This window comes from Chaetodon auriga, chromosome 2 (assembly GCF_051107435.1).
Source record: "Chaetodon auriga isolate fChaAug3 chromosome 2, fChaAug3.hap1, whole genome shotgun sequence".
Taxonomy (NCBI): Eukaryota; Metazoa; Chordata; class Actinopteri; order Chaetodontiformes; family Chaetodontidae; genus Chaetodon; species Chaetodon auriga.
The window spans coordinates 16278165-16296307 of NC_135075.1; the positions used below are offsets into that span (position 1 = coordinate 16278165).

The following is an 18143-nucleotide window of genomic DNA, read 5'->3' on the forward strand; positions in this document are numbered from 1 at the left end:
GTTCACAACTGTTTAAGCATGACACCAGATGGATGGCGAAGAGACAGACAGCAGGGATGAATCGTGACATGGCCGAACCAGCCGTCATGACACAACTAGTGGCAGCCTGGTTTTCAAAAAATTAGTATCTCCATATAGGAAATACATATCCATACTGTAAGTGTACCAGATTTTGTGGACCATATTAACCCTGAGGGTCAAGCACTAGATACATTAGAGCTGACTGGAGTTAGCCCCTGACTGCTGCTGGCCTCTGACAGCTCGGTCAGTAGCCCACAGAACCGGATACTGCTACACTAGGTTGACATTTTTGACTAATTTTAGATTTTTCTGATAAACCAGGATGAAAGTTCTCAATTTTGGCACAAAAAAAGGATATATGACACCCACGTGAGCCTCTCACGGGATTGTTATGACTCAACAGGACGCCTTTTAAGCGAAGAACCGTGAGCTAAAGTTACGGGACAGTTAGCTTAGCTTAGCTCAGCTTGCTAAAGTTAGCTAAACCGACGCAGCATGGCGCTTAACGGTTCATTTATGTTTTAACGATTTCTCCAAACCACATTGATTGCTACGGCATTTAACTTTGCCGAATGGATATTTATAAAGATGACCAGCTTCAGAGTCGATCCCCAGATACAAATGGCAGCCAAGTGAGGCGTGATGTGGTTCTCCGCGCGGCCTGCGACCACGTCGTGACCAGCGACCCGAGAGCACTGCACCACCTGACGGCCATGGAGAAGACCTGCCAGGTGTCAGCGTATTTCGGCAGAGTCCAGAGGGACATCAAGCCGTACATGCGGAGGACACTGGCAGTGTGGATGTTTCAGGTATGCAAATCAGTCATAACTATACGGATTATATTTCTAACTTGAAGTACAACAGCCGCCTCCTTTCCAGGTGTGTGAGGAGCAGAAGTGTGAGGAGGAGGTGTTCCCGCAGGCCGTGCGTTACCTGGACTGTTACCTGAGCCGGTTTGCCATTGAAAAGTCCAACCTGCAGCTTTTAGGGGCTGTTTGCATGTTCCTGGCCTCCAAAATGAGGGAGACTGTCCAGCTGTCTGCCAGCAAGCTTTGTATCTACACAGACAACTCCATCTCAGTCTCAGACATCATGGTAACTCTTCATTTTATATAAATGACACATTGGATTTGGGACAATGGAAGTGCAGAAATTCAGAAAGTGATCTAATATTAACTCACACACACTCTATTATATCTCTAAATAAAGACTGAGACAAAACACAACTAATTGAACCACCGCTGGTCTCTAATATAGGGCTTAGATATTCACCAAGACCTGGCATCCCAAAATCACTGGCTCATACCCAAGTGTTCAACTCATCTCACTTCAGTTAATTAGGTATAAGATGTTATACGCAGCCGCTGTCCAGAAAGGTCCCATCAGATGGTAGACATCATTTAGTTTTAGGGGTTTAAAGGGGAAAAATTTTTGGCTGACATTCTGCTGATCTCTAATTTCTGTTTCATGTGGACGTTTTCACGCAGTGGTGTTTTGATGGGTTGGTTTAGAGGAATGTGTGTGTTGCAGCAGTGGGAGGTGGCGGTGGTGTCCAGGTTGGACTGGTGTCTGGCCTCTGTGGTCCCCTCTGACTTCCTGGAGCCAATTCTTCACGCTCTCCCCTTTGTTAAGCTCCACCACCCTCCAAACATACGCAGACACGTTCACGCCTACATTGCCCTGGCAGCCACTGGTGAGTTACATAACTGAATTACCAACACATGAGGTGTTTTTTTCTCCAAATAAAATACAGCAGAGGACAGTATGTATCAGGAGTTGATAAAAAATATTTTAAAAGACATGTTTGGCCAAATATTCTTTTATATTGAGTGATTTCTGTGCTTAATTTTAAGGCCATTTTGACATTGCAGTGCAATAAAAGCAGCCATTTTATGTGTGTTCCTTGTGATTCAGTGTGATAACATTTTTTTTGTTAGAAAGCATTAAAAGTAACTTGAATTAAATGACTTTCTACGCAGGGGACAATGGACACAAAGCAGCCATAAGTTTAGTTACGATGTGTCAGCAGTTCATTTTGGAGACAGAGAGCTGAGTTTGTGTAATCCTGCATTGTCTGCTGTGAAAGACCTGCGTCCGACTATTCAGCTGGCTGATTTCCCACGAATCTCTGTGATGCTGCCCGAGGCAGCAGGTCACCGGGATACAGTCAGTTAGTGCTGTTTTGGACACACTATGACATTACAGCCCATAAAATTTAGACAATTCCAGGCTCCCGACATTGTATCCGACTCAGAAAGGTGTCTGAGCAGAGATTCAGTGGTTGACTTTTTGTCTCAGCATTTCTCCTGCCTGAAGCAGTGAGGATAATGTATCAGATTATAAGGTTTTGGGAAGTGTCCTCTTTGAGTATTTGCTTTTGTCCATCAGGGTGTGTCCACAATGGTGGAATCCATCTAATTGTCTACATGTAGCTTTTACTGACTTTTCTCACTGTTGTAATAGCTTACATGTATAAGCCTTAAGGCGGTCAGTTCATTAGTAAACACTACTTATGATTCTTTTCCTTTTTGGAGTCAGTGATCTTCCTCTTCTTTCCCCAGACTGCAGGTTTTCCGTGTTCTTGCCCTCCACTGTTGCATGTGCGTGTGTGAGCATTGCCACACAGAGGCTGAAGTTAGTGGACGCTGCAGTCGCTTCTGATTCGGTTATGAAGTTTTTGGCTGACCTTTTGTCCATTGATCTGGTAAGGGTAATGTTTAACTGACATTTTTCCATGATATCTCTTTTGACTTTGCCCCGTTGTCAACACTGTCATCATTTTAGCAAGCACCCTGATCAAACAGTCTGAGGAAAAGCACGTAGCATTGGTCAAGTTCTACGGAGAAAGTCTGTCCATGACCTGCTGTTGAACTTCTGGTTGTTTTTCTTTTAATCTGACCCTGAACAGAGACCTGTCCTCCTCTGCTATGACCAGCTCAGGAGTGTGTTGGAGCTCGGCCTGCCCTCTTGTTTCCAGGCTAGTGTTTGCAGATCGGGAGCACACTGCTCAGAGATCAGCTACACCCCTGCTGACATTCAGGATGTTGTACTTACATCAAGTTAAAACACTTTTCCCTGCCACGAATGGCTAAAATGAATTGTAAATTAACAGCCATGAGACAGAACAAGATGCCTAAATACCAGTCGAAATGTGTCTAAATGCCATTTCTCCTTAATCTTAATTGTTGTTTGCATGTTGATTGTTTTGGAGATGTTCAACGTGTGTAGTGCTACTGCAGTTTGAGAAATGATTGAGATTTGTTTTAATTGTCCACCCCGTTGCTGCTTGTTTTTAAGTATTTTGCAGTTGCTAAAGCAGCTTTGTAAGAGAATATGACTCTGGTTGTGCCTTTGATTCATATTTGGGGCCATGTAAATTTATACAGAAAGATTCTGGTATTTGAATTCCACTGAATCCTAACAGCAATGTTTGCACATTTGAAACGTATCTCTTTTAATATATATGAATTATAATTCATATAGATTTTGGATGTATCTAAATTCATGGAAATTGTAAAATTAGCTTTGTATCTGGAGAGTTCTGACGGGTTTCAGTAGACTTTCCTTCATGGTTTCAACACAGCACTGGATTACCTTGTGATTATAAATCGATACTGTGAAAGTACAACATAAAAACTTGTATGTAGGCCACTAACAACATGACCCAGCACTTGAGTTTGTTTTTTATTGGTTTTCTCATCCCAGTCACGTGGCAGATCACAGTCACATAATGATAAGCCAGTAACTTTGGCAAACATGGTTTTTGTTGCCGTTAAAGAACAAAAAATGCACAGATGCTCATTGTATTGTACAAAAAAAATTAAACATACCATTTCAGACCTGTCTCAAAAGCTAACAGCATTTTTTCCTCTGTGTCACACTTCATTAATAAATGATCAGTTGTCCGTGACAGATTAGAAATGACAAAAGTTCCAGTTTACTTCTGTATACATACAGGCTTTAAATTCCTCATGAGCCTCATAGTGTGCCAAAAAACACAACCATAAATAACTGAAAAAACACAGTTCGCACATTCCAGTTTCTGCTTTGTGCAACTTTTGTTACAAGACCTCAATACTTACATAATAGCTGATAAATAAATTGTACAGTTACCGGGTTTCGATGAGGTCTGATAAAGTGCTATTCCAGGCTCCAGCTTGTTTTGATGTTCTAATTTGATGCCAAGCATGCCGATCCAATTAAGTAACTCCAGTGTGCAGCAAATTTCATGCTGGAAGGAGCACAACATTCTAATGTACTTTTCTCTCAACACCAGGTAGTATTTGATAAGGCAGGATTATGAAATCAACTAGTTAACTGTAAAAGGTGGAATAAAATATCCTGTCAAACTTAATCAATGATCATCAGTTTGCATTATTCATGATTTTACTTTTTAGGATATGAGTTTTACTGTTTGAGTCATCGAGATGCAACATTTTAACAGTTAAGTGGCTGAACTTCTAATCCAGCCTTGTGAAATACTGTTCCACCCCAGGTATCTGGATATCTGAAATTAAAATGCAAAGTCCAATATTCCTGAGCTCCATGAGTGATCTTGAAAATTGAGTTGAAAGGTTACACATGACATGTGTGCCACATTATACACAGCGTAGTCCATGGTTTCAAAATGCACGTTACCGTTTTTCAAAATTCAACTTGTGACCTTCTGAAACCTGTGAAATGACTTAATGAGCTCCACCTTTGTGTGAAACTGCCACCTGCATACACAGAGTGCATGGCCAGCTGCGTACTCGGTATCATTGTATGCTTGGAAGCAAAAGCAGTTCTACTGGTTAGGCTTGATGTGTCATGATTGTTATTCAAGTCATTCTCCAAATGTCATTTCAAGGAAAAAAAAAAGAAATCTACAATAAAAAAAGCCCCCGAGAGCTGAAGCTGTTACGAACACATCCTCTTGGCGCTTTTTGCTAGTGCTTAAAATAAAGACAAACAAAACAGCCCAATATTAGCAAATCCTCTCTTTGGTATCCACAAAATGTCATTTTCCCGCCGCCCTACACAGTGAAAGTTGTACATGGTAAAAGAGTGAACCCATTCCAAAGTTGAACCTGTGAGTTATTGCCGTTATCGTAGATAAACCTAAGGCAGACAGATGATGAGCTATCATGAAGCTACAATTCAATAGAACCATTAAGTCATAAATACTTTCTCAAACTGTCCCAGTGACAATAAAAGAAACTGTCTTTGTGGCTTATGCAATACTCAAAAGTCCTACTGTGACCGTGCACTTGCCTAGTTTATTGTCGCTGAGCAAAGTGCTTGCAAACTGTTACTTTCTGACACTGAAGACCAACGTTTTGGTTTCACAGTGACTCAATGCAGTAACTTTTGATAGTAAGCTCTCGTGTTGAAAATTAGAGCTCCTGATTGACCAACAGCAGCACTCTTCTTCCTCATGAAAATCTTTGAAATGGACATTTTCAACTGCAGTACTGTTAATCACCATTTTTTTTCAAATACTGTGACCTTCAAATTCAAATTACGAGCTATTCACAGACTCTTTAAAGAATCGTTTATCAATCACCACCTAAAATACAATCTTATGTTTAACAAGAAGCCTCCTCCCTTTTTGGTACTGTGCAGTTCCTGATGTTACAGTACAGTGTGCAGGTAATTTCACGTAATGCACTTTGGCTATCATGCCTTCAGTATCATCTACAAATTCTGGATCAAAACCAAGTTTCCAGTCAGTGTCCTTGACTAATTACTGGTCTTCAGCTTGCTGCAGAGGCTCTTATGATCATGGCCTGCTTGTAAGCCTCAGTTACATTATCACAGTCTGTGATGGAAAAGGCACTGTCGGCCACCCCAGACTTGTAGCAGTTCCAGGGCCTCAGCGACCCATCCCCAAGAATCCCGTCTTCTTGGATGTCCAGCAGGTTGTCAGCAGAGACGCATCCTCTCATGCTGGCCTTGGCCGGTTTATCCATTTGTGGTGAATGGCCTACCCGGTCTGGTAGATCCAGCTGGTCGAAGGACTCTGAAGACAGAATGCTGTCCTCGCTGATGGCCCCACTTGGTCTCAACCTGGTGCCTCCACGTGGTAAAGAGGCTGCCAGCTGGTCCAGAGAGCCAAACTCCTGCAGCCCACCTGAGGAGAACTTCCCATTGCGCTTCAAGATGCCTTTCCTATAAGTCGGTGCTGAAGGGCACTCTTTAGCTTGTGGCGCCCAGCCAGAGTCACTGTTCTCAGGAGAAGAGGAGTAGTACCCTGACTCTTGTTCCGTGGGCTTCTTTAGGATACCTTTGCGAGGCAGCGGTGCAGCTGAAGGGGCACTGGCTGGTGCAGACAAACCCAAAATGTTGTGTGGCTCCACTGAACCTACAGCAGAGGATTCACTCACCGCTTTCTGCTTCACACTGTTGCGTTTCTTTAAAATACCCTTTGAGGGCCGACTGTCTGTGCTGGCCTCATGAATGGTCTGGGAGACGTTGTTTTCCTTTCGTGACCTTCGCAGAGAGCGCTGCCGGACTACATCCCCTCCACCACCCTGTGAGCGGAGAAGGCAGCGCATCTTGGAGCCGTTCTCCAGTAAAGGCCTGGATGTGCGGCGCAGCCAACTAGCAACACTAGCCAGCCCAGCCGGGTGTGTTGTTAATGGAGAGGCTGGTGAAGGGGTCTGCTCTACTGGACTGCTCTTTGTCTCAACCAGTAATGGCTGCTGGTAGCCCCAGCTGAGCCACCAGTGTCCTGCAATCTCCTCTATTGTGGCTCTGCGCTCAGGATTTACCATCAGCATCCATCGGATAAGCCCACATGCATCTGACAGAGAAGAATAGAAAAAAGAAACTTATTTCTTGTGTTCAGCTCAGAAAATCCAATACATTACATTAGGAAATAATTCATTCACAATTCAAAGAGAAGTTGAACGACTCACCAGAGGGGTTGTTGGGTTTACGGTAGTTTCCAGTGCTTATCTGTTGGACCAGTGTCTTGTGATTGTGTCCATCAAATGGCATGGTGCCATGAACCATGGTGTATAACAGCACGCCAAGAGACCAAGTGTCCACCTCTGGCCCACGGTATGGCCGTCCATTGACAATCTCTGGGGAAGCATACAGTGGACTGCCGCAAAAGGTTTGAAGATACTCATCACCGTGGTAGAGGTTCGATAGGCCGAAGTCTGCGATCTGAAAGAACAAGAAGCAGACGTCAGGCTGAGCCACGACAGGGGTCTCATTATCAGAAACCTCCGAAAACATTTCCATATACATCACTATCCCCTCATCAATTACTCATAGCTCTGACTACTCTGATTTCACATATTGAAGATTTCATCGTGAATCACCTGTTACACAAGATCTAGAAACAAAGAAATCTGCCATTAAATACTTGATATGAACAGTTCTTCATATTTCCTTTGTCATAACCACCATGATGTCATTTATAATCATAACCATGTTCAATAAATAAAATGGGAAAACACCATGTCCCTTACTCATACCTTCACGTTGCCGTTGCCATCGAGTAAAATATTCTCCAGTTTTAGGTCCCGGTGTACTATTCCATTCTAAGAGAAAGAAAAAGAAATCAGGTGTGTGCATAGCAATATCTGTTTCACAGTGATGATTCCCTCAGCGAGGCCATGACACACCAATTTACTGGAGGTTGTCTATATTACATAAAAGGATTAGTTTTTACTGGGTCACAACACATTCTTTTCCAAGTGAAGATTTTTTTCTGGTATGTCAGCTATGCCTCATTGTCCTCCACTCTGCAGGGGGGCATGCCTTTGACTCGAGCAGAGTTTGAATTTGTTTTCCTTTCAAAAATGCAGGTCAACTGCTTCTTAAATGTGGACATTTCTTGTGGCCGACGACACATTCTTTGTGGGTTGTGAATGTAGAATTAATTTATTGTTAAAGATGCAGTCATGAAGAAACTATGGCAGGCAATACTTTCAAATCTATCTCCATGCAATACATAACTGATTAAAAAAGGGTTTCAACTGCCACTTCCTGCTACAGGATGGAAAAAAAAATATTTAACGAGACATGGGCGCTCAATAAAGACGTAAGTAAGACAGATGGTTAACACAGAGTATGACAGGGTCATTGACTCTGTAAATATTGTCCAGCAAACTTGTAAAAATGCCCTGCAAAGTGCTGGACAGACGCTAAAATATAGTGTGCTGTAAACGTCCGTAATTACACAGCTCTGGACTACGAGAACAACTGACCGTGTGTGTGTGTGTGTGTGTGTGTGTGTGTGTGTGTGTGTGTGCGTCTGCAGAGCCCTTCTGTTCCATCACACCCTCATTAGAGTGTGAGACCATGCGTGTGTGTGTTGGGACTGTGCTGTGTGTGCTGGCCTTTAGCCCTGACGCTAGCTCTGTACAGACCAACTGTTCAGCTCCCCCTGCGTCGTTCTCACAGCCTCCCTGTTCAGAACAGCAGGCTGACAGTGAATAATGCCCATTATGTAACTTTGGGGGTGCCAGTGCCCTGGAAAAAAAAAAAACTAGCAGAGCAGCTAGCCTGAGTGGAGCTCTGTGCCATTAGGTTTGGCATAGCAGCCATGCATGAGGAGGGCAAAGGTTCTCTACCATAGCTACAGCTTTAGTTTACACAAGACCAACGAATGCACACACACACACAGACAAGTTCTCCTTAGAATTATTATATTTTTTCGTGAACGATTTTATATGTTGTGTATGAAAGCATTAGATCTAGAAATTCTCCTTACCTGATGGCAGTAGTGAACAGCTGATACAATCTGTCTGAAGAAGTGCCTGGCCTCCCGTTCTGAGATGTTCCTCTTGTCACAGATGTAGTCATACAGGTCCCCTCGGCTGGCGTACTCCATCACAATCACAATTTTGTCCCTGTTCTCAAATACTGAAAGATCCAAAAACATTAAAACTCCTTTTATTCAAGGCTTCAAATCACATAAATGCAACTGAAATTCTACTTTGGACACTGCAGATCCTTTTACAAAACCAACAATGTAACATGTCACACGTTTTAATTAAAGACGTGCCTGCTTTTAAAACCTGTAAAACCCCCCAGTTCACTCCGATTCGGATGCACTGGGCCCCACGATGACTGTATTGCAAACAAACATGCACTGAGGTGGACAAACATTGACGATGACCATCTCATCAGGCGTGAGGGGCACTGGAAGACACGAGGCTCTGCACATTATCCTGCAGCACTGACGGGGTACCACAGGGTATCGGTGCTTATGTAACGTAGCATCAGTCTTCAACACAAAGACTTGCGTGACCACACTCTGAATCTCAAACAGAGACTGACTGAGAGACGTCTTTTTCCAGGTATTCAGGTTTCACTCCGCATGTGGCTCAGAGATTCGGTCGCCTCTAGAGTACAATTATTACATTTTTGAATGCCGTACCTTCATATATGGTGATGATGTGCGGGTGGCAGAGCGTGGACATGATCTCGATTTCTCTACGAATATGAACCAGGTCTTGCTCGTCCTTGATCTTCTCCTTTCTGATCGACTTTATAGCAACCTTAAAAAAAGAAGAAGAACATTTGAATGTGGGGGAAAAATTTACTTAATCAATACAATAACACAGCTTCACAGTTGGGAGGAGAATCAAATATTTACTTTTAAGCAACAACTTTAACAAAGAGCAGCCACTGTGGCCACAAGTGACAGCTGCACAAGTCAAGATGAGTCAATAAGGCAGTAAAGAGAGTCTGTAATATCAGTTACACAACAATGTTTATTTTCCATATTTTGCCAACATCAGCCACCGCTCATATCAGACCAAGTAAGACTGCAGCAGCAAAACCCTTGTGTACTGAAATTTGCAAGGGTGCCTTTAATTGAACTTGTATTTTCATTTGTAAGATTTGTTTATTCTGTCAAACGTTGCGTAATCTCGCTTTCAAGACAAAGAAAACATTAATACAATGGCCAGCAGCTGCACTGCTGCTGCAATAGGGGTTAGTAAATTAATATGATAGATTAGGCCTGCCTACTGAGCAAAACAAGGCAAAAAAAGAAAAAACAAACAAACCAAACAGTCACCAAATATCTAATAAGAACTGGCTTCCATCTGAAGGCCGTCTTCTTGTGAGAGGAACAACGGGCAGTGAACCGAAAACTCTGCTACGTTGTTTGTAACGAGGCAGAGGGGACGCCAGGTCAAGTATTGTCTGCTGCAAAGAAACCTATTGTCTGCTGTTATGTCTGTGAGACTCGTAGAAAAAGGAAATTTGAGTCTGAATAGGATCTGCTGGGGTCTGTATTCATAGACGTATCACATACAACCTTCTGAGTGTGCATGTCCTTATGTTGCGTTTGTCTGTTGGAAGCTCGGATGCCTGAGATTCCTCTGTGCACTGAGTGCGTCATCAGTCTACCCTGACTTTGAAGGGTATCGTGAGGCACCGGATGGTAAAGGTGGAGGTTGGGGTGTCCTTGTTTTTTCTCCTTTCTAACCCTCAAGGCTGCAGACATGGGGGATGAGTAAAGCAGCGACTTGTCATATCAGTCCCAACACTCAACTGTCTGCCGTCATGAGTCACTGTCTGGCCTGGATTCTCCTCCAGGTCGGCGCTGCATTCACACCACACAAACTTTCTTCCTGATTCTGGGAACTCAGGTTTCCTGTGTTTGTTTGTATAGCTGTCAGACGGGCTGAACTCACACTCATGATGAGTTCACACCCCTGTGCGGTGATCTGTATGTGTGCGGTCTTTGTTAAAGTCAGTTTGTTCCACGCAACTGACACCGAGGTTGAAATCACTGATATTTAACACTGAGCTTCTGTACCAACAAAACCAGATTTTTGCACCTGAAAACACTTTCAGGTGAAGCTGAAGCGTAGCTAACTGCACCACCCAGCCACAGCTAACGTTAGCTTGCTAATATGTAACCTGTTTGAAGAGAGGAGCAAAAGAGCTGTTCTACACATCAGACATGCCACATTTAAAAAACAAAAAACCCCAATATACCTCAAATTACCAAACTGTCAGTAACATTAACCTACATAACCAAATAACGTCCATAACGTTAGCTTAACTGGATATTTGGATACTCTTTCTAAACAGCATGAACACAGCGAGCTAACTTTGAAACATTCACATTTTCTCATGTATGTACATATAAATAAAACAAGTACAGACATTTACAGAGATTAGGTGTTAAGTTTAATACATCATTTGCCTTAAACAGTTATTTATGGGAGTCATGTTAACTTTTAATTGGGCAGTGCTGCCGATCAGAGCTGAAATACATGGATTATCTGATTAGCCGCTAGCTAAAGTGCCAGCATGGAGGTTTTTCTTTTTTAGGTGGAACAGTATTAACACTGTAGATGAGGAAAATGTGTATGGTGTGATAATCATCAAAAGTTTCATACCATAGTATACGGCTGCAACACCACAGCAGATGCAACACAATCTAGGTATTTAATTGGGGTGTCCTTTTGGAGACACACATGTCATGTCACTGAGTGTGAGGTCAACCCTCCATCGCTGCATGTTGGAGCCCCCACAACCAAAATAGGTTGCGTAATCCAACTTATGCATTTAGACAATGGGAACAGCTGCAGTGCCACAACACACACGAGATGAAGCCATCCTTTGTGTTATGTCACTCCCATCACATTGTCAGTACGGAGGCAGGTAGATACAAACAAAGCAAATGAATGTTTCTGCTATTTCCACTTGAAGCAAACTGATGTTTGAGATGTGTTTTTTTATGTAGATTCAAAACATACATTTTGGCTAACCAGTGTTCTGACTTTTGAACACTGGTTTGAGGAATGAAGATTCATACCTCATCCTATAAAAACCAAAGTTCAGCAGCAGCAGCAGCAGCAGCAGCACGTCATGTCAGACTGTGTCAGTGCTCAGATGGGCGTGTAGACAAGGCCGAACTTGTATCCCTTCGTGTTTACTGCAGGTATTGAAGGGGAATTCCTCACACTTAATTCCTTGCCTTCTGTGCACGCTCAGTCATACCAAACATGGTTTCTTAACAAAGAGAATTTCTGATAGACGTGACAAAGGGAATTCTGTTTTCTACTGATTCTTCATGAGTCACTACATCTGAAGCCATCTGCCTGCAAAAGTGGAAAATAGGTGGGCTTTGTGATCATTTGCCTGAAATTTACATTTCCTGATTAAATGCTGGACACATCAGGTTATGGAAACAAACCAAATGCAAATTACGAAGCGTAGAACATAGTTTGCACCCAGTCGCCTGTTTATTAGACACGCTAAGTTAAAACTGCTGTCGTCTAATACAGCAGCCCTGCAGGAAATCCTACTTTCACGAAGGTTGTGGCATTTCTTTTTTGTTGATTAAACAAGGTCATTTTTTTTAGGAGGTAGCCTGTGGTGCTGTTGAATTGTATTGCATCATACTGAGGTGTTTCTCACATTCAGTCTACCACTGTTCATATCAGGTTCGGGTTACTTTATTGTCCCAAAAAAATAAATGCTTGAACATTCAATAACAAAAAATCTTATTGGGACAAACTGTAGATAAATCTTGTTATCTTTCAACTACAGACATAGTCATTTTTCCCTGCAAGAGGCTTATCTCAATCTAAATAGCTCCCATTTCCCCTTAGCTCATGGGGAACTGGAATCCACCTGAAAGGCCAGTTGCAATTTCCCCCCCTCATCAGGAGAACAGAAAGAAAGTTACCTAACTTTCCTGTCTTAAATTCCCTCCTGAGACACTCACTTTCCAGCGAAACGCCTTTCCTTTACGCTTCCTTTACGCCAAGAGGAGGTGACTGAAAACTGCTTTAGTCGTGACACATCTACAGGAATCTGTTGTTGTCTTCGTAGGATGATGTCAAACTGAAGTGCTGATTTTGTTGTCAAATGATCTTGCATGTTACTTTCATACCTTCAACTTGTTGTTGTAAAGGCAGCTGTGTGTGGAGTGGTATCCTGGGGTGAAAATACTTAGTTGTACTTCAAAAAGACTGGCACATACTAGTATAGTTTAAATTAATCTAGATAAAGGGAATACACTCTGTACTTTTCAACCCTTAAAAAGTTAACAAACAGAGAAGTGTCTACAGCTTTTGAAAACCACTGATAAAGGTGGTGAGAATAAAATATCTGCATTATAATAATATAATTATTAGACATTAAAACCAGCTTATTCAGTGATCTCATCAAAATGCACAGACGGGACGCAGTGTTCAGAAAACAGTGGGAAAAGAGAGAGCAACCCCCCCAGAAAACAAACACAATGAAGTCTTAGGCAAACTTAAGCTGGTTTGGCAACAGACAAACATTTCAGCAGCAAACACACTCGCCTCTTTTGTTAGTTTACTCTTCAGTAATATGGCTCTCCACCTCTTTACAGGAGAAACTTGCAGCCAAACCTGTACAGCAAATTCCACCTCATTAAAACCCAAATGTGGACTACCTGAGAGCAGACTGCACGTCTTCTAAGAATAGCTCTCGACGTCTAAACAACAGGTGGCCGATAGGACAGTGGAGCAGACACAAACACATTAACACACACACACACACACACACACACACACACACACACACACACACACACACACAAGCACCTTACCACTGACAGATGTGGGCATCGTTCATAGAGGGGTGACAATGGGGCTCACACAGTAAAAATGGTTAGACAAGGTTAGCATCAATGCTCACCAGTCTGCCGGATCTCTCCCTGGCTTTCTTCACTTTGCCATAGGTTCCTTTGCCGAGGGTCTCCAGGAACTCGTACCTGTGCTTCAGGTTGTGTTTGTGGTGGTGCCTCTTCACGGCTTGCTTTTTCACGGGCACCTGGCTCGGAGCTTTTCCAACGACAGCGTTTTCATCATTTCCCCCCACAGACGGCCTGCGGTTCGACGAAAGACGAGCAGCGCTGAAGCCGTCCATCCTGACACTACGTTATGTTTTTCTGGCGGATTTTCGGACGCAGGTGTCGTTGTTCACGCGCATTCCTTCGGAGCTCTGGCGTTGTTTGGAACGAGTTGCTTCCGAGGGTGCCTGGATACTGTTCGCATAAAGGTGTAAGATAGGAATTCCCCTACCACCGACTGAACAGCAGGTGACTACAGCTAAAAATGTTCAGAACAGCAGGGCGTGTGTGTCCTCCCTGCGGGTCTGAGAGCGTCTAGCAGCAGATACACAGCACGCTGCCTGAGGACAGAGCACACAGCCCGCAGCCGGACACGTCAAACAGTCGAGGGGCGTTCCCTGCACACCGAGGAGCGTTTGATTTCTACACCGGCCGGTGGCTGTACCTGAAAAATCACAGATTGAGGGCAGTTTGTTTTTGACTCCGTGTAGCACTCCTCGCGTTTTTGTTACTGTCTTGTTAATCTGTGGTTTTTCAGTAGCAGCAGACTGCAACATTAACAGTAACATGAGCAGCTACAGTAGCTAAGGTGTAATAGAGGGATAGTTGGTAAATTGTAGCAGATAAGCTAAACGAGAAAATAAAATGCTGGTAACAGCTTTTGTGTGAGTGCCGTGCTAGGCGGTGTGCGCGGGAACATACAACAAGCGCATCACAAAAGAAAGAAAGTGGGACAAATGTATTTAATACACTAATATAGTGTACTTTCTGTTTTTTGAGATGTGAAGTACTGGTGCTTTACGTGAGTATTGTATCTCATGCCAGTTTATACTTCTACTCAAATTCAGAGTGAAATATTCTAGATTTTTTTTAAACTTCAAACTTCAAACTTTATTTATTTATATGGCACTTTTCATACTTAAAAAGCAACACAAAGTGCCTCACAGAGATTTTATTAGTTGGTTTTTCAGCTTGCACAGTATGACACACTGAATTGAAATAAATACATAACCAGGATTAAATGACCCAGCAGTAGTCCTATATGAACTACTTAACATTGCTCTACCTTCACTAACTACAACACTAAAATACTTCGTCATTAAAGTCTGTGTAAAGAGATAATAGATGTGTTCTGAGTTTGTCACACCACACAAAAATCTATTATTAATCACCCCTCCAAGTTTGAATGATTCGCTAATTATATAAAAGTATGTCTAATGTATGTATATATAATGTGTTTCAAAACAAATTTCTGAATTACCTTTGCATGGACTTCAATTTAAATCCACTAATGTAATAGTATGACATTCACAAGGGCCATTTATGAGCATTATGAGTACATTGTGAGATCCTAATAACATCTAATAAGAGTAAATTGAAAAAGAGAAGACTATACTGCTGAGATCAATAATATTAACTAATGATAACTTTGACATAATGAAGTTATTTACTGGTAATTTTAATCTCTGTCACACATGAATGAGTTGCAACTGCTACGGCCTGTGGAACACATGGTTACAGATGGATAGATGGATGGATCTTATTCAACTGTTCGGTCATCTTGACTCTTAACTGGCGGTCTGTACAGAACTGAGGGACATGAACTGTAGAAAAGAGCAACAGGTTGGATTAGAAGTGTCGTTACAGTTGTAGTCCACTAGAGATCAGCATGCAGTCACCACCTGCTAGAAAAACACGGGTTGACTGATTTTAACTAATTTAAAGAAAGCCTGTCTGTCTGTCTGTTTTCTATTATACCCTACTTATGATTATATTTCATTATGTGCAGTCTTTAATATCCTTTCACCGATGAACCAGTGATGAATCTTCATCAGTCAGACAGGATGAACAGACATGCCCCGATTTTCAGGAACACTCAGTTTTATTACTTTGAGCCAAGTGACGGCTCCCTCACTTAGAAAAGACGTCAAAAAGAACAGCACACAGAGGGAAAAAAGTGCATCATGAGCAAAATAGTTTAAGGAGAAAACATAAATAAATAGTGATCTGTCTGTCTGACAGCACAGCGGACACATTTCCATATATTAACACCACAAATCAAAAGGATTTATCACTATATGACAATTATTTTACATTTATGAAATCACATCATGTAAGATTACTTGAAGTGATGCATTCACAACTAATTTGAAGTGTTGTTTATGTAATTCGGTATGTCTGCCACAAGAGGGCGCTCGTTCGTAGCGTGGAGTCTTTACCGTTCCAAAACGGTCCATTGCTTTTCCACCTTTCTACCTCTCTGTCATACTTGTAATTCATTAGTCTATTTGCCAAACTACATTTTGTCCAGTAGATTTATATAATGAGCAAAAATGTGTATTTTATGAAAAAAAAAAAGAAAAAAAAAAAGAAAAAAAAAAAAGAGGTGCACAAATATGTGTATGTGTGAGTTATGAGTGGTTTAGCTAGACGGTACAGTCTGTGGGAAAAACAGTGCTAGATTTTCTTCACTACACATGGTCAGTCCTCTTTGGACCACAATTAGCCACAAATATAACATTTATATCCTTATGATGGCTATAACCCTATAACCAACAAGAAGGATGTCTCTTGTTTCTTTTCTATACATGTTCATACACTGGAACTAATAAAATGTGCAAACAAATTGTGAGACAGTGAATCAAAATTAAGGGGGAGTATCCCAACTTCTAGTCCCTAGTCAAAGTTTTGGATTCTGGATTTCCCACAATACAACAAAGTTTCATCTTTTGTTATACTCATTCGACCTGCTAAATGCACACATCAGTCACACCACCCTGGGTTTGCTACCACAGGACATTCTTCCACATATTTGAAGGGTTGTTTTCTTTACTCTAAAAATCTCCATTCAGAGCCACATAAGACACTATCCTCTTGTTTTAACAGGCTATACTGGTGGGGTGCATCTTCAACTAAAGTCAAAATGATGAGGCACTAGGTAAAAACAGGATGGCATCACTCTTGCACTGCCTGTTGTGTTTGCTCTCTCTGTTATCTGTATTTAACTCTGACCTTACTCAACTGTATGTAGGCTGAATGTTCCCTCTTTTGCACTGCACATAATACATACTGCAACGAAGAAGAAGCAGAAGATGGTCAGCTGTTTTCATCCTGCGCGTCCAAACACACACAGACATTCAGCGCAAACACACTCGTGTATTTTCGGAACAGCTTCGGAGCTTCGGGCTGTGGGACAAACGGGCTTCCGGTCCAGTGGGACATTTTTCCGACTGTTTTGGTGCTCAGTGATCAATGGACAGTCCTCGGCTTGGTGATGCACATGTCAAAGCTCTATAAATGCTCTGAGTCGTCAAACCTGGTCCCGTCTCTCAGCAGCCATGGGCTCCTCTCAGCAGCTGTCCAGCTCTCTCAAAGTTCAACTCGTTGATGCCCACAAAGCAGGAGGAGGCTACAAAAAGATCGCACAGCGCTTTCACTTATCAGTCTCCTCAGTTCGTAACGTCATTAAGAAATGGAAGTTAACTGGGACGGTGGAGGTCAAGCTGAGGTCTGGAAGACCGAGAAAAGTGTCAGAGAGGACCGCTCGGAAGATCGCTAGAAAGGCGCAGCGAAACCCCGGTTTGACTGTCAAAGACCTTCAGGAAGATTTAGCAGACTCGGGGGTGGTGGTGCACTGCTCTACTGTGCAGCGACACCTGCACAAATATGGCCTTCGTGGAGGAGCCAGCAGGAGGAAAGCCCCTGCATCCTCACCACCAAACCCAGCGTCAGGAGTTTGTGAAGGAGCGTCCATCGAGCCGGATGTGATGTGGAGACCAGCGGACCTGCAGGGGAGCGAGGGGGAGACGAGCCCCCCTGAAAACATGGTTTATGAAATAGTGGAGATTGTGTGAAATGCTGACAGTTTGCTGTTTGCTGCCACGCGTGTCTGTGTTTCTGTGTCTTCATCAGCGAAGATCACACGTCAGATGAATCATGAGTGAGGCTGAACCATCACGGAGTCGCTTCCATGAAGAAACCGGCCCGCATGCTGTTCTTCCCATCACCACCATCATCGAAGCGTGGCGGCGCAAAATCATCAACTTTACTCACTTTAAGTCAAAGATGAGGGGAAAAAACGAGCTTTCTCAGTCTGTGTCGCCATCATTCATGTCTCTGCTCTGAAGTGTTTAAAGGCTGTTGTACAGTAACACTCAGCAGCATGTAAACTGTCCTTTGCATGCCACTGTAACTGCTTACTGTGACCGTGTGTAAGATAATCACACCATTCTACTGTGCATATTTGTTCATACTGTATTTATATCATAGTTATATATTGACATATCATAACTGTCTATGTTGTTTCTTGTATTCTTGTGTTCTATAACTACTA

General features: G+C 42.6%; 2 protein-coding genes across 2 annotated transcripts; one reads left to right on the forward strand and one right to left on the reverse strand.

The window, feature by feature from the left end:
* The first annotated feature begins 301 nt into the window (after positions 1-301).
* On the forward strand, positions 302-3085 carry ccnd3 (cyclin D3). The gene is made up of 5 exons (XM_076742615.1): positions 302-830; positions 901-1116; positions 1552-1714; positions 2583-2725; positions 2930-3085. Exons 1-5 carry the CDS (start codon positions 594-596, stop codon positions 3083-3085), a joined length of 915 nt encoding a protein of 304 aa, XP_076598730.1. The 5' UTR covers positions 302-593.
* A 574-nt stretch (positions 3086-3659) lies between these two features.
* On the reverse strand, positions 3660-14208 carry nuak2 (NUAK family, SNF1-like kinase, 2). The gene is made up of 6 exons (XM_076757847.1): positions 13657-14208; positions 9398-9518; positions 8729-8880; positions 7488-7553; positions 6921-7173; positions 3660-6805 (listed from the first exon to the last, which is right to left on the reverse strand). The coding sequence occupies exons 1-6, from the start codon at positions 13885-13887 to the stop codon at positions 5757-5759; spliced, it is 1872 nt and encodes a 623-aa protein (XP_076613962.1). The 5' UTR covers positions 13888-14208; the 3' UTR covers positions 3660-5756.
* Positions 14209-18143: the final 3935 nt, after the last annotated feature.